General features: G+C 43.6%; 3 protein-coding genes across 4 annotated transcripts; 2 read left to right on the top strand and 1 right to left on the bottom strand.

The window, feature by feature from the left end:
• Window positions 1–2,610: 2,610 nt before the first annotated feature.
• LOC306814204 (butyrophilin subfamily 1 member A1-like) lies at window positions 2,611–5,091 on the top strand. The gene is made up of 3 exons (XM_079330065.1): window positions 2,611–2,888; window positions 3,948–4,041; window positions 4,365–5,091. Exons 2-3 carry the CDS (start codon window positions 3,966–3,968, stop codon window positions 4,874–4,876), a joined length of 588 nt encoding a protein of 195 aa, XP_079186191.1. The 5' UTR covers window positions 2,611–2,888; window positions 3,948–3,965; the 3' UTR covers window positions 4,877–5,091.
• A 53-nt stretch (window positions 5,092–5,144) lies between these two features.
• LOC306814203 (C-type lectin domain family 2 member B-like) lies at window positions 5,145–9,193 on the bottom strand. Its single transcript, XM_079330064.1, has 5 exons — window positions 8,899–9,193; window positions 7,541–7,639; window positions 6,728–6,900; window positions 6,273–6,379; window positions 5,145–5,815 (listed from the first exon to the last, which is right to left on the bottom strand). Exons 1-5 carry the CDS (start codon window positions 8,954–8,956, stop codon window positions 5,602–5,604), a joined length of 651 nt encoding a protein of 216 aa, XP_079186190.1. The 5' UTR covers window positions 8,957–9,193; the 3' UTR covers window positions 5,145–5,601.
• A 1,465-nt stretch (window positions 9,194–10,658) lies between these two features.
• On the top strand, window positions 10,659–14,396 carry LOC306814297 (killer cell lectin-like receptor subfamily G member 1). Of its 2 annotated transcripts, XM_079330221.1 has the most exons (6): window positions 10,659–11,405; window positions 12,064–12,162; window positions 12,472–12,612; window positions 13,054–13,208; window positions 13,431–13,540; window positions 13,940–14,392. In XM_079330221.1, the coding sequence occupies exons 1-6, from the start codon at window positions 11,336–11,338 to the stop codon at window positions 14,106–14,108; spliced, it is 744 nt and encodes a 247-aa protein (XP_079186347.1). In that variant the 5' UTR covers window positions 10,659–11,335; the 3' UTR covers window positions 14,109–14,392. The 2 variants fall into 2 exon arrangements, with proteins under 2 accessions (XP_079186347.1, XP_079186348.1); XM_079330222.1 differs by lacking the exon at window positions 12,064–12,162 and having other exon boundaries at window positions 13,940–14,396.
• Window positions 14,397–21,042: the final 6,646 nt, after the last annotated feature.

Below are 21,042 nucleotides of genomic sequence, written 5' to 3'. Positions count from 1 at the left end.
TTTGCTTGGGGAGTCATTCTAGCCAAGCTTTAATACACAGATCATTGTTCTATTTGTCCTTGATTTCTACATCTCGGATAACTTTTCTGCTGATAAATCTTATGGCTACCACTTAGATCTAATTGCAGTTCTGCTGTTTCTGAGATCTGCTTTTTGCAGCTTTCACAAAACCCTCCAATATTAAGGATTCCCACAGTCATAAAATCATTTGTATCTCTAGGAAAATGGGCAGCACTTAGGATGAGGATGCACAGGCAGTCCAGCTACTGTGCCCATGTCCAGCATCTCCTGGCAATGACCCCCTGACAGCTGCCAAGGCAGCTCCTGGCCTCAGTGGGGCTCTCTCGCCTCGCCCTGATCCTCGTCCTCCTCCTCATCCCACCGCACATTTTTCCTCTCTGCCAAAGCCGTGGGAGAGGAGCTGTGTCAGTCTCCAGCTTCGTCTTTGGTGTGGGGACACCCATGGGGGGGAATCTGTGTCTGGGAGGAGGGAGGAAGGTGGGGAGTGAGCAGGTGCAGAGCCTGCTGCTGCCTTTCCATTAGACAAGCTCCTCTTCCTCCTGAAATCCCTCTGACTTCTCCCCAGATAACTGAATTATCCCAAAATGCAACTGAATTCCTCCCAAAATAACTCTGGATTCCTCCCCCCAGTATATCTGAATTATCCCAAATATCCCTGCATTCCTCCCCAGAGCCTTCAAATTCTCCTAAAATACCCCTGAATTCTCCTAAAATATCCGATTTCTATGCAAATACCTCTGAACTTCTCCAGGGCCTCCCACAGAGCATCACTTTGGCGGCAGCAGGAGCTGAGACTATTCTCCACCTCCTGGAGGAGTCCCGAGGGGAGGTGGAGCTTCATTTCATTCCAGCTGGGAAAATAAATTACTGTGGCGGGTGTTCCACGACGCATGTATCAAGCAAGCCCCTCTCCGCAGCGCTCACCTGGGGCAAGCACCGCTCCTCCAGCTGCCCAATGAGTCTGTGGAGCTGTGCAGCCCCCTGGGCCACCCGCAGTGAATGTTCAGCGTGGGCAGCTGCGGAGGTGCGGTCCAGCTCCGCCGGCCCCCAGCGCCCTGCGCCCCCGCCCCGCCAGCAGCCGCTCCATCGCAGCTCGCTGCGGCACCGCTCCGCTCCACTGGAGGAGCCAGAAAATCCCTATGCAACCCCCAGACCTGTATCTTCCCCTCCTGAGTTACAGGACAAAATACTTGCGTTGTAGCCAGTGGGGCTGTAATATTGGGGCAGAGCTGGGGATGCAGATAATTAGTGGCTGTGGGGTAATTAAGTGCTTCACCTCAAGGTTCTCCTTTCCCCTCCCCTGTTGCCATTCCTTTCTGTATTCTGTACAAAACCAGTCGAGGCTCTGAGAAGAAGTTAATTGATAACAAATGCCCCTTTATGACTCTGTCTGGGATGAAAAAGAGCAGTGACATGACACTGATTTAAAGTGTGGATAATAAACAGCTGTACATGGAGGTGGTGGTTGCCAAACCTGCCCAGGATCTGCACCAACCACTCCAGCTGGTGTAGGGCTTTGCAGGGCATCGGGATGCCTCTTGGATATGATCCCATGTGTTTCTTTAAGAGAGGCTTGGGAAAATATAAACACCCAAAGACCCATTCAGACTGCTGAAGAAGAGAGGGGACCCCTTGTACCAGGTAGTCCTGATACCTCTTTGCTTGCTCTCCAGTCCAGAAACTCTGCCAACACCTTCCTTAGGGATTGCAGGTGAGACTGGATTTTCTCCTGAATACACCAAAAACAAACAAACAAACAAACAAACAAAAACCACGAAAAAATAAACAAACAAAAGCACTGAAGCAATTAGCCCAGACTGTTTGTATAATCCTGCTGTCAAAATCCCCCTAAAAATGCCCCCTCATTGCCTTCCCTGGAAAGCAGGGATCAACTCACTTTATGTTTTTTCCACAACTAGGAGCAGGCAGTGGAACTTTGCTTTCCCACAAAGAAATTAGAATATTTTTACTTTGCACCATTTTTCAGTGAGAGGGAGAGGAGGAAGGCCTGATGGGTTATAGGAAGATGATCTCACCTCACAGGTCTCACCTGATCCTCTTGCCTCCTGAGGGGTTTTTGTCTCTTCAACACCAAGAGATGAAGCTCTGGCCTGTGCCAGCATAGGGGTTTAGTGCAGCTGCTGTGGCCATGCTGCCCTCCTGGCAAGGGGAAAGGAGTGCTGGGGGTTGGCTGTGGCACAGGGTGAAGCTGCCTGCCCTTGAACCACCCCTGGATGTTCCTGTGCTCAGTTCCCAGCACAGCTGCCCCAGCTGGAAAAGCAAATGTCATCATCCATGAGTAGTCTTTAAACATATTTTATATCCACAAGGTTGTCTTATTTCCAGGCACTGCTGTCACATTCCTCACCTGCAAGCTGCTCCCAGCTTTGCCTTGTTCACCTCTGTCATGTGAAAGGGACCAGAATCAGATTTGGGGAACTAGGAAGGCAAAATTTAACCAATTTCTCCCTTTGTGGTGGCAGGCAATAATGCTGCCTTTTTTTTTTTTTTTTTTTTTTTTTTTTTTTTCCCCCAGTGCTTTACTTTTCCTCAGTTCCCTCCATGGTGCCTGTGTTGATAAAATAAATGGCCCTGAAATGGGGGAAAAGAGGCAATCAGATGGTGCAGGAGGTGTCCAAGCACGTCATGGCCCCATCTGCAGGCAAGAGATTGGAGGGCTCCTCCCTTTTTGGCTGATAAAAGCTGGCAGAGGCTGAGACAGGACTGAGCTTTGGCTGAGCCTGTGCCAGAGAGAGGAAGAAAACAAATCCCGGAAGGAAAAAAAAACAGTGGAGAATCAGCCAGTGGAGGAAAACCATCTGGAGCACCAAAACAGCACCAGAAACAGCAAGGAAAACGCCAAGAAGGTTTGAGTGAGGGGAAAAATCCCATTGCAGATAGAGGGGTTACATGACCCTGACATCTGTGGGGGGTGGGGGAAGAAGGATTTGGAGCCCCCTCCCTATCCCTTGAGCTCAAGAAGGGAAGTGATTTACCCTTGCTTGGATCTCAGGATCTTTGTTTTGGATTTAAAGGTGTTTTGCAATGGAGGGTCATGGTGATTATTTGCTTCTCATCTACCTGTAACAATCCAGATGGAGAATTTGAGTGAGAAACAGCACGGGTCCTGCTTTTTTCTTCATTTGGGTGATTTTCTCACCTTTTTCCAACTTTTACTCATCACCCTGCTGCTTTAATGGCCTTATCTGCAGACTGCATGAGGAAAACACATGGAAAAGAAGCAACCTGTTTGCTTTCAGCTGTCAAAGCATGGTTTATTCAATCATTTTGGGATTTTATTGCTCATGCCCAGGGCCCTTTAGCATGGACAATTCCTTATTTGCATGGAAAACCCCACCCTGACTTCCAGAGGATGAACTTGAGACCATTTGGTGCCAGCTCTTATCTCCCGCATACACATTTTCTCTAAGGTCAACAGCAAATTTCTTCCCTTCTCACAAGATTTCTCTGGATATGAGAGGTGAATGTGGCTTATCTCAATTTTAGGGACTTTACTCACTCAAACAAGCTTTGTCAGATTTGATTGATGATTGGTAGAGGCAAAAATGGATTTAAGACGGATAGATTCAGCCTTCAGCCAGCATGAGGAATGGAGATTTGGGAGTATAATAATATCTACAATGGAGATGGATTCATCCCAATGTGCTCCTCATAGCATACAGTCTTCAGGGAATGAATTGATTTAACCCATCTGTAAGGGTCTTCCCATAAATGAACCAAACTCAGTTGCAACTGTTGAAGAAAAAGAGCACTCTTTTCTTGAAGTACTTTTATTAAATGTGGTGGTTAAAGACATTTTTTGACACCCCCACCCCCCCCCCCACAGAAAGGGGCAGAAGCTGAGATATGACTGTTTGAAGGATAATAACTAGATTTTATCTTTTCTTTCCTTTTCCTCCAATCAGGAAGTCACTGAGGGTGCAATGGCTTTCTTCCTCAAACCACGGCCATGCACGTGGCACCTTGCCCTGGACTACCACGCTGCCAAACAGTTTGAAGGTAATCAGAGGTGGCTAGAAAGGAACAAAGTACCTGTTCCTTGTGTTTTCTGGGCTGAGATGTTCAATGGAGTTGGAGATTCTCCGGTCCACCTTCTGTCCCCCTAAGGCCTCTGTCTCCATCCTCTGTCTCTTTGCTCTTTTTCCATCTCCAATCTCAATTGGATATATATCCTCCATCTCCAACTTCCGCCTCTTCACACATCTCCAGCCTGACCTTTCCTTTCCCTTTCTCTTTGAGAGGTCACCAGTGAAGGCGTTTTGGAGGGTGTGTTCTCTAGGCTTAAATTTGGCATCTGATTCGTTCTCTGTTTTGCTTTTCAGTGGACATAACCCTGGATCCAGCCACAGCAGGCCCAGAGGTGATCCTCTCTGAGGACCTCAAGGAAGCCAGCTGGGGCAGGCCTGGACGCCAGTGGCCGGAGGGTCCGGGGCGCTTCGACACTGACCCCTGCATGCTGGGCAGCGAGGGCTTCACCTCGGGCCGCCACTACTGGGAGCTGGAGGCCACCGGGCGCTTCTGGGCCGTGGGGGTGGCGCGCGAGTCAGTGCGGAGGAAAGGCCGCGTCCTCTTCAAGCCCAACGCTGAGATCTGGGGCTTGCAGAAATATGACGAGCTCTGCGTAGCCCTGACGGCTCCATCCAACACCTCTGTCCCCCTCCTCAACGGGGAGATTGGAGTCTACCTGGACTACGAGGTGGGGCAGGTCTCCTTCTACGCCGTCAGCAGCCGCCAACGCATCTTCACTTTTCCAGTCATCTCCTTCAGTGGGGAGAGGGTCTTCCCCTACTTTTGCGTGCTCCTCTCAACCATTAAACTGTCCCCCAAGGGCTGATGCTCTCGAAGGATCCTCCCAAAAGCTGATTGCATCATGGTGGCTGGAAATGCTTGTTGATGTTCCTCAGCTCTTATTTTCCAAGTCTTGGAGTCATTTTTACTTCCATCTTAGATGTCTCTGTTTTGGGTTGTGTCCAGGGGTGTTTGGGTCTGAGCTCAGCACAACTCATCTCAAGTTGTTAAATTTATGCAAAGCTCTTTAACAGGACCTGGGCTTCCCTGAGCTTGTTTTGAGCTAAAAACTTAGCTTTTTCTCCCACATTCAGCTTCCTCTGAAGGTTCCTTTTGCTGACCTCAGTGCCTATAATTGGCTGGGCTTCCAGCACAAATTAAAAATCCTAAATTTTGCAGGCTTTGTATTAATACCAGTCACAAGGATGTGCTCACACTCACTGACCCCGCTCTTTTACTCTGCTGTTCCCCATGCTTGAGATGTATTTCCAAGTACTTAGCATGTAAATATGCTCAGAATAGAATAAAATTCTTTTTCTCTAAGAAGTAGAAAGCATCTGCATTTGTGTCATCACTAAGTTGCCCCAAGCCCAAAAAGGTCCCCCAGGGCTGCCCTGGCCCCCCACCCCAGCCTCCTGGATTCTCAAGAACTGTTTCACGGGGATCTCCAAAGGTTGCCTTGTCCCAGAAAGACCTTGTTGGTCCCCTGGAACACCCAATAGTCCCTTGCCCAGGGGGCTCAAAGCCTTTTTGAGATTTTCTTTCATGTCCCTATGGTGCAGCAGGTATGTGGGAGTGAGAAGGCCTTCCTGCAGCACCCAAGGAGCTGACACAGAGGTTTGGAGGCCGTCTCACCCTGTTGCCCTTGCCTGAGCTCTGCAGCTCATTCTTATTACAAATCCAGCTCCTCTCAGTGCTGCAGTGGGAGGAGCTGAGCCCAGTGTCATCCAGGTAAGCACAGAGCCCACCACCACGGATTGGAAACCTGGAAGTACAGAGGACATAACCCATTTCAGATAGGGTGGCAGGAAAAAGGAGAAAAGTCACCCATAGGCTTCCCTCAGCTTCAATTCTCAGGTATCCTTGTGGGCACCAACATACCAAAATATCTATACATACTTCTTTTGTAGGAATAGAACTAATTCAATATCAATACGCCAAGACTGACACTGATCTATTTCTAGTATGAACCACAAAGCTTTGAAAAAAAAACAAACAACTTAAAATAAAAAAATCTAAATTTAGGATTTTCTCACCAAACGCACCACTCCCATCTTTTAGGTCAAAGGGGAAAACAAAGACTAGTTCCAGATCCAATGCTGACCTTCCCTAACATTGTCCCATTGCTACCTCTGGTTGTACCTCAAGTACAAGAAGAAATGCACATTTTGTGGCTGAGGAAACACCAACCAACAACATAGTAATGAAAAGCATGGACTCACAGGTGAGATAGAGGTGAGCGGTTCACCCATTGCCATGGCTGCTCCTCATCCTCCCGCAAAAGGCCAATCCAATGCTCTGAGATGCCTTTGTATCTCATCACAAAGCTCTGAAAGAGAGGAAAAGGAAAGGTTTTCACCTTCTTCCAACCAAAAAACCTCAATTTTACCAGTTGCTTGTACTGCTTTAGGGCTTCTTTGGGGCTTGGACTTTTCAATGTGTTACCAAAAAGTGTCATCTAGAAACAGGGATTTATTCCTACAGTTCTTGCAGCAGTTGGCTTTGGTGAGGAATTTGAAGATACCCATGATAACACACCCTCAAGGCTTTTTCCCCAACTTCTCACCCCAAATCTTCAAAAAAGAGCCTGGAAGAGCGGTCAAAGAAACTGAAAGGTTTCAAATACTTTGCTTTTCAGTTTGTTCCTCCTGCTGAGCAGATCCTTGTGTGTCCTTACCAAGTCCTCCATGCTGTCCAGCATGGCCAAGGAAGCACCAAGTGCAGAGCAGTTGTCCTGGCTGGATGTCCAGTTCCCCTCAACCTCAGAAAAATAGTAGCATTTTCCTCTGTACTTGATCCAGTCGAAGGGACACTGAAAGCAGGGCTGGGCATGAGGCTGAAAAGCCTGCACTGTCATTAAAAATAGAACAACATTAACAAGCAGCACCTTCCCCTTGCCTCTCTGGGGTGGGGAGATCATCCTCCACCCCATGGCTTCCAAAAGTCTTGTATCTGCCTCAACTGTGGGCAAAGACAAAAATTAAGATACCAGGAGAAATCTTTTGAGAAAATAAGCTCAAATCACAGCCCTTGTGATGCTTGACAAGAAACATAGGTGCTGCACCTTTGGAGAAGAATTCAAAAAACACATTTTAAAGAGATTTCAGAGTAGCCCTATCCCTAAACATGGCATTGGGTGTTGCTCTCTGCCATTAATGCAAAAGTAGTGAAAATGACAGGAGAAAAAGTCCTCTTATTTTTGCAGACTTCTTGACTTAGTGGGACTCATGCCAATATCTCCAGGCCCTGTCTTCTCTGAAAACAATATTTCTGTGTGACTTTACTCATGAAATGCTCTTCCTGTTGAGGCATTCATTCATCCAAGGAGATGGTTTGGTCTTCTGTAAAAAGACATGTCCTTCTCCCAGAGGGAACAGCAGCTTGGGTGGGCTTTGTCTTCCCCAGGAACATGAAATTAGATTTGTCACAAGTGCAACAACCCAAAATATCTCAGAGACATTGCCCATGAGTGTGGTTCTTTGACACTCACCTGCAAAAGCGGTGGCTGTGATGAGCAGAGCTGTGAAAAGCACTGCCAGCATCACCTGGCAGGCAACCCGTGCCTCTGGTTTCATCTCCATGCTGTGACCTGCAGGAGAACAGACCTTCAGTGCTCTGCAGAGCTCCCAGGATGATGGAAGGCTGGTCTTGTGCCAATGCCAGTGGGCTTGGTGCTGTTTTGGGTGGGAAATATCAAAAATACTTCTTCATATGGAACAGGTTTTTTGGTTTTTTTTTTAATGGGAGCTCTTTGGGGAACAGTTTCCTCCCCAGCTCCAGATGCAGACTCCTGTAACATACCATAATTAAAATTTTGCTTACATTTCTGGGGTTTACCTCTTTATTAAAGTTCAGTGGAGTTTTTTTTCTCCACCTAAACTAAGGGTCATGGTGCCTTTGGACGCTTTGGGTCATGGTGCCTCCATCTCTGTATCTTGTGATACAGAATATGCACTTTCCCTTCACCATGATCTAAGATAATTCTGTTTTCTAGGGGTTTTATCCAAAAAATCTTAGTGTTTTCATCCAGTAGAAAGCCCTCATTTTTTAGTCTTTTTGTCCCCACCATATTCCAAATTTCATAGGAAAAACCCTCCTCTCCCCTCTTCTTCCTGGAAAAATATTAGAAAGTAAGTCAGAAGACAAATATTTCAAATATTTTTTATAAAGTTACATTTTAAAAAAATGAAAAACTAGCAAAATGAATGAATGAAAAATCAACAAAAAATTAAAAAATAAAAAAAAACCCACCCAAATTTGAAAAAATCACAAATGTGCTTTAAAAAAAAATTCCTCAAAATTTTAGTCCCTGGTAGGGTAGAACAAGATGATGGAAAAGGCCCCAAAAGTCCCTTTTTTTACCTTAATGGGTGCCAAGGGGATCATACAGATAGGAACAAAAATCAGGAAAGCTAAAAGGGCAAAAGGAAAGCTGATTTCCCCATAAAATCAAGACAATATAAATACTTTCTGATGTGTCCAAACTGGATTTAAACACCAAATTTCTTTTTGAGATCTTCTATAGCTCAACTCTTCAATTTTTTTTTTTATTCTAATCCAGAATAAATCAGAAAATTTTAATATTTGTGGGGGGGAAAATACACCTAAAAGAAGCAGTTACTCAAAAGCCTCAGGAAGGGTTAATACTAAATTGGAATAACCCATTATGTCTCTGTTTAGAGCAAAAATTCTATCTGCTGAGTGACAAAATTTTCCCTCAAGGGAAGTGCCAGAAAAAGCTTTTTCCCCCTTACAACCTTACTTCAGCTCAGTTTTGTTCTCAAATTACAGAAGTATCAAAATAAAGCCCAAACCCAGTGATTCTACAGTTCATTGCCCCAGAGTTACCTGCTCGCTTGCTCCTTTTCATGCCCAAAAATCCAGAATAAACTCTGATTTCCTCCATTTTCAGGGTTCCACCTCTACAGATGCTCTTGCCTCACCTGCCAAGCAAAGTTCCATATATCAAAGGTGCGATGATAGTCCTCAATTAAAATTTTCTTTTAAAATTTGCAATTTTAAATTTTCTCCCTGCACCATATTTAAACTTTTCTCCCCAGCTCACATTTTCTCACTCAATTAAAAACTTGTCCCTGCAATTAAAATTTCCTCTCCCCCCAATTAGTTTTATCCCACTAATTATACTTTTCTCCTCTCACTCAAAATTTTCTCCCTGTAAGTCAGGTTTTCTCCCCACAGTCAAACTTCCACCCCAAATTAGTTTTCCCCACCAATTAAAATCTTCCCCTATTAAGGTCTCCTCCAGTCACATTTTCTCCCAGCAATTAAAATTTTCTGCTATAATTGAAGTTTCCTTCCTGCAAACTTTTCTCCCCATGAAGTTTTTCACCAATTAATCTATTCTCCCCTCAATTAACATTTTATTTTCAATAATATTTTCTCTCAAAAATTTAGGTTTTTTCCCCTAAATTAAAGTTTTCTCCCCCCAGTTAAAATAATCACCCCCTATTAAAATCCCCTCAATTAAAATTTTCTGCCGCAGTTAAAAACTTCTCCGTGTTTTTGGGATTCTCTCCACCAATGAAATTTTAAGACCCCCTCCCCTCAGCCCCCAGGCCCATCCCAAACCCTGTCACCTGTGTTCTGCTCTGTGGGAATAAGACCAAGGCTGAAGCACAACCTGCTCCTGTGAAGAGAAACAAAGTAATTTTTTTAAAATGTTGTTTTGGTTTATTTTATTGTTTTTTGAGGGATTTTCCCGTCCCTCTTCAAGAGCTATGAAGGAGGAGCTGCCTGCCCAGGGCCACCTGCCCACCACTGAACCAGGAGTTCCCCTCTAGCTCCACCCAGCATCACTTTTCCAACATTTCTGGATTTGTTTCTCAGCTAGGAAGATGGATTGTCCAAAATTTTTTTTTTAGTGTGAAGTTGGAGGAAGCACTGCTGGAGATCACTCTGTTCCAGTATGTCAGAGCAACCCAGAACAGCCCTCAGGGATTCCATAAGGTAGAAGTACAGTTCCCTTCAGCGCATTTAGTAATATTTTTTTGCTATAAAAACATTTTTTTAAAGTGTTCTTGCAATTAAGCTACCCAGCTGCAGGGTTTTACCCAAAAACCTAATTTATTTCATATTTTTAGGGGTTTTTTGTAATCTCTGGTCACACACCACTGGAGCAGCTGCCTTTGCAGAGGGCAGGAAGGCTGGCTGATAGCAGCTCACCACAAAAAATTTCTGTGACAAAGAAAAGGCTATGAGTGGAAAAGAAACTAAAAATAAACATGAGACAATACAAATACAACAATAAAAATTACATAAAGACAAATTTAAAATAAATGTACTTTTAAATTAATTAAAAACTTAAAAATAATTTAAAAATAAAAAGACAGTGCTTTTCCGGATGGAGCCTTTGGACCTTTGGGTTTATCCTCTTATTTACCCTATTACCTATCTGGCTGCTCATAGGTATTGTGGCAAATTTCTTTCTTACTTTTTTGGGGGTATCTGAGGGAAAAACCATCATTTTTACCTCCGTAAAAAGGTGATGCTTTGGGATGTAGTAGCACTAACTAAAACTTGGGATTAACACTGAAAAAACCTAAGAAAAGGAAGGGGAAAGGTTAGTGTAGGTTAGAAGTTGGTGGTGTAAAAGGATACATCAAGAATGGGAGGATGTTCTTTCAGGGAAAAAAATCAAAATAAAATAAAGTAACATCATTAAAAAAAAAATCATTAGCAGCCTGAGGAAATCCACATTCTTACCTCTTCCTGGGCAGGAGGTGGGCAGCCCCTGACCACATAAGATCTCTCTGCCCCAGGGTAAAACAGAGGCCAAATATTGTGTCAAAACCAGTGGAATAAGTCACATGGAACAAAAGGCATTTCAAGTCACTCCCAGCCTGTATTTTGGGGAAGAAACACCAAATGTCACCTGTCTCCTCCTCACCTGCCTGTGGTCACACTGATCCAGCTCCTGACGTGCTTCAACCTCACAGTCAAATACCTTATTTAAAGGCTTTTTTGAAATGTTTATTTATTAATTCTGCTCTCACAAATGTTCAGCACAACCACGAAACTCACAGATGTTTCTACACCTCCAGATGTGCCACCTCAGGACACCCATTCCCTCACCACCTTCCATTTGCAAAGGAAGGGTGCAGAATGTAGCATACATACATTCATATCTATATATAGGTATGTATTTACAAACAGAAAAGCAGATAAAAGCCCCAGGCAATACCATTTCCTGGAGCCGGATGCAGACAAGAGTGCATAGTTTACAGGGCACAGCACTGTCCAAGGACAGTGTCACTTCTGAGCAGCCATGGCAGGGGAAATTGTTTATGCTGATTTAAGGCATCCCAGGGATGGGTCTTCTGCTGAGAAGCATAGTGGTAAGTCCTATTTTGGAGGGGGGAAATACTTGTTTCAAATTTTGGGACGACTTTTGGATTTGTTTACTTTTAGGTTGCTTATTCATCTCCATGTTGAGGTTTCTAAGATCATGGAGAACACTGTTGTGGGTAAAATGTCTTCTCAGGTGGGATCCTGGCTTGAAAAGAGGAGGAAAAACAGAAAGGAAGGGATGGGAGAGGGTGACAGATATCTGGAAGCCATTTTGCTTCTAACACTCTTCACCTGGGGGCAAAATGGGTGCCAAGAAACCCAACATGGGCCAACATATCTGGATGGGAATGAAAGTTACTGAGGTCCTGTCTGGAATCCTGGTGGAGATGAGTGCTGGAGTTACCTTTGTCTCACCAGCTCCCAGATCTACAAGGAGTTCTAAATTAAGCCAATTTCAGAAGGTTTCCCATCCCCCAAGCTCCATAACTGTGTGTCCAAGGGGGCTTCTGAGGCTCCTGCAGCCCCTCCTCCATCTGAGAAACCACCCTCACCCTAGACCTCATCAGTGGTGATTTACTTTTTTTGGAGGAAGCAAAGAAGCTGTAAACTTCTGCTCAAACTCAATAGCTTGACCGAGGGGATTTTTTTTTTTCCTTCTAAATCCCCAGCTTTTTCATCTTTTAAAATAAATGTGGCTTCTTTCAGCACCTGCCTTCTGTCCCTGGTGGCACAGGCGCCTTCTCATAGCTGGGGGGCTGGGGCAACTCATCCTGCTGGTCCTGGTGGTGGTGCTGAGTGTGTGGGGTGAGTAACCAGCTCTTATCTACATCTCACACTCCAGTGAGCAGCCAGGGAGAGAAAATTGGGGTTTATTTCAGCATTTCAGTCTTTGGAAGGGACAAGATTGTCCTGTAGAGATGCAACATCACCCATCAAGAATAAACGCATTCTGAGTAAACCTAGGTTATACCCAAAGCTATCAAATAAGAGTGGAGAATACAAGCCATGGTTTTCAGGCTGGCTTAAGCAACTGTACGAGGAAATGAAACGCAGTTTTGTGTGGCTTTTATTCCCAAATGGCTGCAGCTTCTTACCCCGGATTACTGCTCCAAGTTTTTCAGGGCTCCCCACAGCCAGTGGTGATAGGCGTTCCGCAGCTGGGCAGTGGGATCCAGGGAAGGAACCAGGTGGAGCAGTGCATGTTTTCATCCCTGGTGCAGTACTTCTGCAAACCCCGAGGGGACAGCCCCACAGGTAATCCCCCTTCCCATCTGGCTACTGGGAGATGCTCAGGTGAGACCTTTGTGAGGGTTTTCTACTGCAAGGAGAGACCCTTAGACCCTTGGGGTTGTGAGGCCACAAGGGTTATTTGGTACAGAGGAGAGTTGCAAGGAAAAATATTGTTTTTCATGCAATTGTTCCTGATCCCTCCTCCATGGAGGAGCAGCGTCAGCCCCAGGGAGGAGGATTCTCACTAGTCTTTGTTCACCTCCACCAGCTGATAATGTCCTTGTGGCCAGCCAGCCTCAGTAACACTTCTTCTCTCCAGTGGCTGGAAAAACACATCAATGTGAAAAACTCAGCAATGGGGAAAGAGACAGGGTGTGGAATGGGGAATCTCTCCATAGTTCAGCAGGGGGCTGGGGAATAACTGATGACCTTTCGGAGTGTCTCATGGTTTTTTCTGCCCTTCAGCCTATGCTAGCTGCAAGCTGTGTCCCCAGGACTGGCAGCTCTATGGAGAAAGATGCTACTGGCTTTCTGAGGAATTGGGAAACTGGAGTCAAGGCATGAAAAGCTGTGAAAATCAGGACTCCCAGCTGGTGGTGCTCCACAACAAGAAAGAAAAGGTAAATAGAGAGAAGAAGGCTTAAAAAGGACATAAAAGTCCTGATGTTTAGGTGGATAAGGACGAAAAAGGTGTCTAGCAACAGGAGACCTTGGGGAAGTATTCAAAGTATGGGGGACATTCATGTCGCGTGGATTTGGGAGTCAGATTTACTCTGAATTTGATTGCCATGAAACCCTCCACGAAGAGATTTTGGGAGCAACTGATCACTTCTATTTTCCAGGAGCACATCAAGACTGTTACAGGAAAGAGCCCACTACCAATATGGATTGGGTTAAGGTCACATCAGAAGGTGTGGAGATGGGTGGACAACACACCTTTCAACCCCAGAATGTGAGTGTACCCACAGTCTATTGGTGTAAACAGTAGCTTTGCTCCATTTCAGAACCAGTTCATGCCCTGACCCATCTCTCCAAGATGCTGGAATTTATGGAAGAGTCTCATATTCCCCCAGCAAAGCTCTGTAGACCACAAGTTGGGGAATACTTGGAGCACAGTAACCCCACGTGGTATTGCACCAGACCCATGTGATAACATGATTTTCATGTCCTACACCTGCTCCTTGCAGATCTTACTGCAGGCATAGCAACTCTCCTCAAATCTGGTGACCCTCCAGCGAGAAACAATGCATGCACAGTGAGACAGTGTAGGAAAAGGGCAGAACAACCCACGTCTCCTTTTCTGCAAGATTTGAAAAGCTTCCTCCTCTTCAGCAATACGTTTGTTTTACAGGCTTGGCACTTCTCTGCTCGAGATGGATGAAGGGTGTGGGACACTGAGAGCCAAGGACTTCAAAGTTAAGAAATGTGATGCTAAACACAAGTGGGTTTGCAAAAAAAACCCTTTCCTGCTCAGCTCTGTGAGAGCAGAAAATGGAGAGGAAAGCGATGCCTCCATCTGACAAACACCCACCCCAAAATGCCCATCCCACAAGACACTTACTACCAATGTTTGGGGGGAAATAGCCCCATCCTCACAGTTACAGCTTTGAAGGAGATTTCCGGGTTTGCAAATCCTCTTACCATGAGGACAAAGACCAGTTTTGGTGGCACAGATAAGACCCTGAGCTGCAGAATCAGGAAAGCTTGTGCTTCAGGTACAGTGTTGATAGAGCTGTGACATCAATAAAAGCTTATCAAACTGATTTGCTTCAATTTATTGAAATAACACTGACAAGAGCACAGGTGGCACATCATGCAAAGTTCATACATACACATTGCAAATTTCAACTCAAAAAAGTTTTTAGGAGTGACGGATATTCCCTGTATGCATCTCTCCAGGCACAGCTGAGAGTGTCAGCACACTGATGCAGGCCACTGGGTGGATGCAGGCTGCTAGGTTTTGCTCAAGTTTTGAGGATCTGGAGGCATTTGTTTTTCTTCTGAGTTGTTTTGTTGTTGTTGTTTTGGGCTTATTTGTTGCTGTTGTTTTGGAGAGGTTTTCTGGTTTGGGATTTTTGTTTGTTTGTTTGCTTGTTATTGAGATTTTTTTGATTGCAGGTTAGGATTTTATTTGGTTGGTTTTGTTGTTTTTACCAAATTTTCTCCCCATCCATTTTTTCAATCTCCATCAAATGGGAGAGAAATCTGCAAGAGGCAAAGAAAAAGGGAAGGGAAGGGAAGGGAAGGGAAGGGAAGGGAAGGGAAGGGAAGGGAAGGGAAGGGAAGGGAAGGGAAGGGAAGGGAAGGGAAGGGAAGGGAAGGGAAGGGAAGGGAAGGGAAGGGAAGGGAAGGGAAGGGAAGGGAAGGGAAGGGAAGGGAAGGGAAGGGAAGGGAAGGGAAGGGAAGGGAAGGGAAGGGAAGGGAAGGGAAGGGAAGGGAAGGGAAGGGAAGGGAAGGGAAGGGAAGGGAAGGGAAGGGAAGGGAAGGGAAGGGAAGGGAAGGGAAGGGAAGGGAAGGGAAGGGAAGGGAAGGGAAGGGAAGGGAAGGGAAGGGAAGGGAAGGGAAGGGAAGGGAAGGGAAGGGAAGGGAAGTTCTGTGAGATTTGGTTGATATTCAAGAATCGCCTCCTACAAAAAGAAAAAGCTCCATCATAACAAGTAGGAAATGAAAGGCAGAGATTGTAATGAGTTTATTGCTCCGAAATGAACTCAAAAGGAAACACATAGAAGTGAAGGCTGGGACAGATTATGCAGGAGGCGTACAGAGCTGTTGTGATAGCACCAGAAAAGTGAGGGCCAGCCTGTACTTGAATCTAGCAACATTTCTGCACATTAAGGGGTACAAGAGAGGATTCTATGTGTAGTTGTAAATAATAGCAGAATAAATAAAGGGACAACTAGAGAAAATGTAAACTCTTCCTGAATGGGGTAGAGGTGCCGATAACAAGGCATATGGAGAAGTCTGAGATACTCAATACCGTCTCTGCTTCCATGCTTTCTAGTAAAATTGTCCTTGAGGAATCCCAAGCCCCAGAAAACAGAGGGAAAGTCTGGAATATGCCGGGCCCTTCATAGAAACAAATATAGATCAAGAGAGCTTAAACAAACTGTACATACACAAGCTCATGGAGCATAAGAAGTTAGACCCACAAATGCTGAGGAAGCTGCACGATGCCACTGCAAGTCCACTCTTTATTATCTTTGAAATGTCATGGCAACTGCAAAAGATTCCTGAAGACTGGGGGGGAAAAAAATGTTACTTCTATCTTCAAGATGGCAGTGTGAAAGACCAAGGGTACTACAGGCAGACCAGCTTCACCACAATCTCTGGGAAGATAAAGGAACAACTAATTGTGGAAGCCATTTTTCCAAACAGGTGAAACGCAACCTGATAGTCAGGAATCATCAACATGGATTTACAAAGAGGAAGTCATGCTTAACCAACCTGAAAACTTTCTACAACTTAAGTGATGTAACTGTTTTGGTGGATGATGGGAGAACCGGGGAGGTTGTTTGCCTCAGCTTCAGTAGGACTTGTGACACTGGCTCCTCTAATAGCCTCACAGAACAGCTGGCAAAAAACAGGTTAAGTAAGTATACAATGAGGTAGATTAAAACAGCCTACCTGCCAGGCCCAGAGTGTTGTGATCACTGATTTAGAGGCAAGTCACTAGTGGCGTATCCAAGGGGTCAGTGTTGGGACCAGCACTGTTAAACTTCTTCACCAATGATCGTGAGTACATCTCCAGCAAGCATGCAGTACACAGCTAGAAGGACTAGCTGATCTATAAGGTGATTGTAAAACAGAGATAATGTAACATTCAAAGCATCTTGGACAGACAGAATAAGGATGTCTGAGAGAACCCTCTCAAAGATCAACGAGGATGAATGCAGAGATCTGCATCTGGGCAGGAATAACACATAGCACTGTCAGAATGATGTGGCCCGGCTGACTAAAGAACAGCCCTGCAGAGAAGGATTTGAGGATCTTGGCGAACAGCAAGCTAACCATGCAAGCTGATGGGAAAGACAACCAACAGCCTCCTAGGACACATTTAGGAAGGGAATTGAAAGCATGTGGAGGGAGGTGGTCTTTTGTCTCTACTCAGCACTAAAGCCAAGCATGGAATATTGTGTCCAGCTATGAGTTCCCCTATATAAGAACGAGAAAGACTTGCTGACCAATCCAGTGAAGGGCCACAAAGATGGCATGGGGACAGAAGCATCTTCCATATGAGGAAAGTCTGAAAGAACTGAGACTGCTCAGTCTGGAGAAGAGAGGCTCGGGGGTGTCTCATCCACATGTTTAAATACCTGATGTGTTGGAATGAAGGGTACAATGACAGGCTCTTTTCAGTGGTACTCAGAGCCAGGAGGCACTGGCCACAAATTGAAAACCATGAAATTCCATCTAAACACAAGAAAACACTAGTCCACTTTGAGGTTGGTTAAACATGTTGCCCAGAAAGGTTAAAACATTCAATGAACAGCTGGGCATAATCTTGAGCAACAAGTTCTAGCTGACCATGTATGAGCAAGGGGATTGGATTAGATGGTTTCCTTAAATGTTTTCCAATAGAAACAGTTCTGTTATTCTGAAATTGGGTGGTTGTCTATGACTACTTAATGTGAGGATATAGGGAAGATTAAGCCAGGCTGTTTTTCAGAGATACTTGGTGGAAGGATAGGAATATATGGTGTAACCTTTAATTAGATGGAGGGAAAACTTTCCTTACCATGGTGGTGAGCCCAGAGAAACTATGGCCTCTCTGTCCTTGGAAATATTCAAAATGCAACCACACAAAGCCTCAAACATTTCAACCTAACTGAACCTGCTTTAAGGGGGTGTTTGGACTAGGTGCTTCCAGAGAGTCATCTCAAGATGAATGATTTAATGATTCTCCATGGCTGGATCTAAAGAGTATAACTCTCAACAGCTTAACGTATTTGTGGTAGCACTTCAAATACACATGACTCTTAAATATAGGTTTATATATGTTATATATATGTGTGTGTGTGTATATCAGGTAAACAGTCAGAAAAACTCTGTCCTATTATTTTCTAGTGCTTTGAAAAATTCACATGGAGCACCCCACTGGCTAAACTCAAAGGTTTACAGATGAAACCCCAGAAACAGTTTCCACTAACGTAAATGACTAAAAAAAATTTGATCCAAGTAGAACCAGGGGGACTGACAAACAATGCCATACCACCAGGTGCCTCAGCTGACTTGGCCTTTCAGTAAGTACAAACAGCCACAGAGATTTTGGAAGGAAGCAGAAGGTGCCTAGCTCAAAAATATGAAAAAACCTGCCCATTAAATCCTTACTAAATATTGAAATGTACAGACTGGCTTATGTCCAAAATAAAAGGAGAAGGTTAAAAAGAAAAATACTTTTATTGTATCTAAATGTGTCTTTTGAATTTGATATTCAGGACTATCTTCTCCTTTCATGAATATTCCTAACTCATTAATCTGATTTCCACCAGCAATTTGTCTACAATATCTAGATACAATTGCAATAGTAAAAGTAGACTCATATAGACTCAGTAAAAGGTTGTGAGAATGGTAACCAGATCTGCATCCTTACCATAATTGCATACCTATTTTTTCCTTCTGTACTGAAGTGGAAGCTCTCTAATAGTTGTCTTTGTGCAGAACTCTGTTTTCATGCTAATCTCTTGATAATAATAGTTTATCACTGCATATACATAATTTTCATAAGCAGAATACTTCAAGTCCTCCATTGAAACTGCAGAATCAGAACTGACTAAAGGAGGCACTTCAGCTAAAGAAGCCTTGCAGCAAATTCACCAGCAAATAAAGGTAGCAAACGAGTTTTCCTAAGAAAAGCAGCACTCTCATTTTAGTTTGCTCCCTTAATTGGTACAAACTGTGCCAGAAGGGGAACATGACGCATGGGGCCAGCATGTTCCAAACGTATGCTTGAGGCACTGACCCAAACACTTGGTACTGACTTTGACATTTCCTCATAAAGCCAGTATTGTGAAAAAAGACAAGAAGAACCCCTTGATCTACAAAAAAGATATACAGTTTTTTACTGTGTAATTAGCAGCTTCTTTTGTACAGTGGTGGACCAGGCTAACCCATAGGACATTTTCTGAAGTGAAAAAGAAATTAAAATTTGCCTTTCAAGGCAGATGATGCCATGAAAAATACTGTAAAGATACCAATGATGCTTGTCAACAACAGCAATAACAACAACAACAAAATCTGTTCACTTACCTTAGACTTTGAATGGTGCATTTCTAGCAGCTCTCTCCTCTATAAGAATGAGAGAGAAATCATGGTACAATACTTTCAAACTTAATTTGTCCCTACCCTATGCAAAAAGGATAAAACATAAGCAGTAGTGATAAAGGGAAGAAATAAAGTACATCTGGAAGGAACTATGATGACGAATTATTGGTAATCCAAGTGCAGCATCTGGCTGGCCCAGATGCAGTCACGTAAATAAGGTGATGCTGCCATTTCTCCCTCTGGATCTAAGCTAGTCTGAGGGTACTCCCAAATCACCTGCTCCTTTACCAATATGTCACCACCTTTGTCTTCATCAGGTTCTTAAGGACCAGGTTAAAGAATTATACAATGTAATGTTTAGCTAACCTGAGCATATATTTCTACATTTCTATTCCAAATTTATGAAAAGTATTCCTGTATTAAGTAGAAATTTCTAACAGATTTTTAAAGTCTAGTATTTCTATACTTTAAATTTATATATAATACCTGATATTGTCATGTGAAATAATGCCATTACTATTTTACAGAGTAAGCACAAGAACCTTCTGAATGAATCTGTGCAAAATTGAGCACACAGGTGAGATGACCCTCCCTGTTCAAAGATATTGTATGTTGAAGTAGTTTCATTGCTTCTTTTGCAATGAAATAATAAAATAATAATCAATAATTATTTGTTCATTTGATAACAACCAAATAATCCAATCCATCCAGTGAGTGGGATGAAAATACAATAATTCTAGGCTGTTGTTGCTCCTGGAAAAAAATGAACCCTAGAAAGAGTAGGCAGTGGGAGGTTTTACAAAAATATGAAAATAAAAGATTCTCAAGAGAAGAATGAGAACAGGCAAAGTGGGAAAAACAAGGCATGTACATGAGATAAAGAAAATGGTTAGAAATCCAGCATCCCCAAAGGCCACTGGTACAAAGAGTCTTGAAAATCTTTTGAGTGACTGGACCTTTCACACCATCAGTGGATGAAGGCATACAGCTAACCATAAGGTTTTGTTACAAGATCTTCCACCAGTCTACAATCTGTGACTAACAAATTTAATTGTTAGGACAGCCCATACCTTATACATTCTCTCAGCACTTCTGTATTCAGAAGTGCACAGAAGCATCCCCCTCTGCTCCAGAGGATCAAAGAGGTAGTCAAACTCCAGTTTACACAAAATTGCCACTAAGTACTTGAATTCCTGTCGGGGTTGTTACATGGCATGGTCATTCTGTGCAATGAAAACTTGATAAATTTACAAATGTAAATGAATGAGTGAATGTTCTTGACAAGAATGGTGTTTGTCTCACATATAATGACACTTTCAGAAGCAGGTGGTAGTTGGAACATTAGTGGGCCTAGGAAGCATGGTACAGGAACAGCACATATTCAGCAGGATTTAGAATTATTTGATGTCAGAAATGTTTAAGACAGCTGCTACTTTTTAGCATACTGTCCTCCTCTGCTGTCAGGGAGCATTTAATTTTGCATTCCTGAGAGACACAGCAAACAAAACCCCAGCAATATAGCAAGCCCAAACCATTTGTTCCTGTATTTGTATATAGGAAAGGACACAACATCAGGGATTTTTTTTGCCTGGTTGACTAAAAGAAAAACTACTTCTTCAGAAAATTACTTATTCATTATATCCCCAGAGCTCTCACTTTGCTGCAGCTGATTACTTTGTTTCCTGAACAGGAAGTGAATAGGGTAAGACATTGGAAACCATTTATGTTTGCTCTCATTTTGAAAGATTTGGTTTAACAAAGTAGTCATAGAGTTTGATATTGTCATTAACTTTCCAAGCATCATAGAGGAGTCAAAGTATGTTGGGGATGGACATAACTACAAGACTTGAAGGCAGACTACATATTTAGGTTGTAGAGAATGTCCATAGCTGTGATAGAGGATGTCACGCTAGTGCACATTTTATAAAATATGTATAAGGTATGTGTTCATACACAAATTACTACATCTTGACCAAGTTGATTTCTCAGTATTTTCAGTACAATTAGAAGTTGCCTCACACAGGGAGAAGAAGTAAATATTCTAATCAGCCTCCTGCAGGAATAAAATTAAAAACTTTTATACAAAATTACAACATTCTAGTGTTTATTCAGCAGACTAGTCATCATAAAGTGTACTTATGTGAAAAATAATCACCATAATTTTCAAAATGTATTTCCACCAGAGAGCCAGCA

This window comes from Erithacus rubecula (genome assembly GCF_903797595.1).
Source record: "Erithacus rubecula genome assembly, chromosome: Z".
Taxonomy (NCBI): Eukaryota; Metazoa; Chordata; class Aves; order Passeriformes; family Muscicapidae; genus Erithacus; species Erithacus rubecula.
The sequence above is the reverse complement of the archived record's forward strand: the minus strand, read 5'-3'. Positions and strand labels throughout refer to the sequence as shown.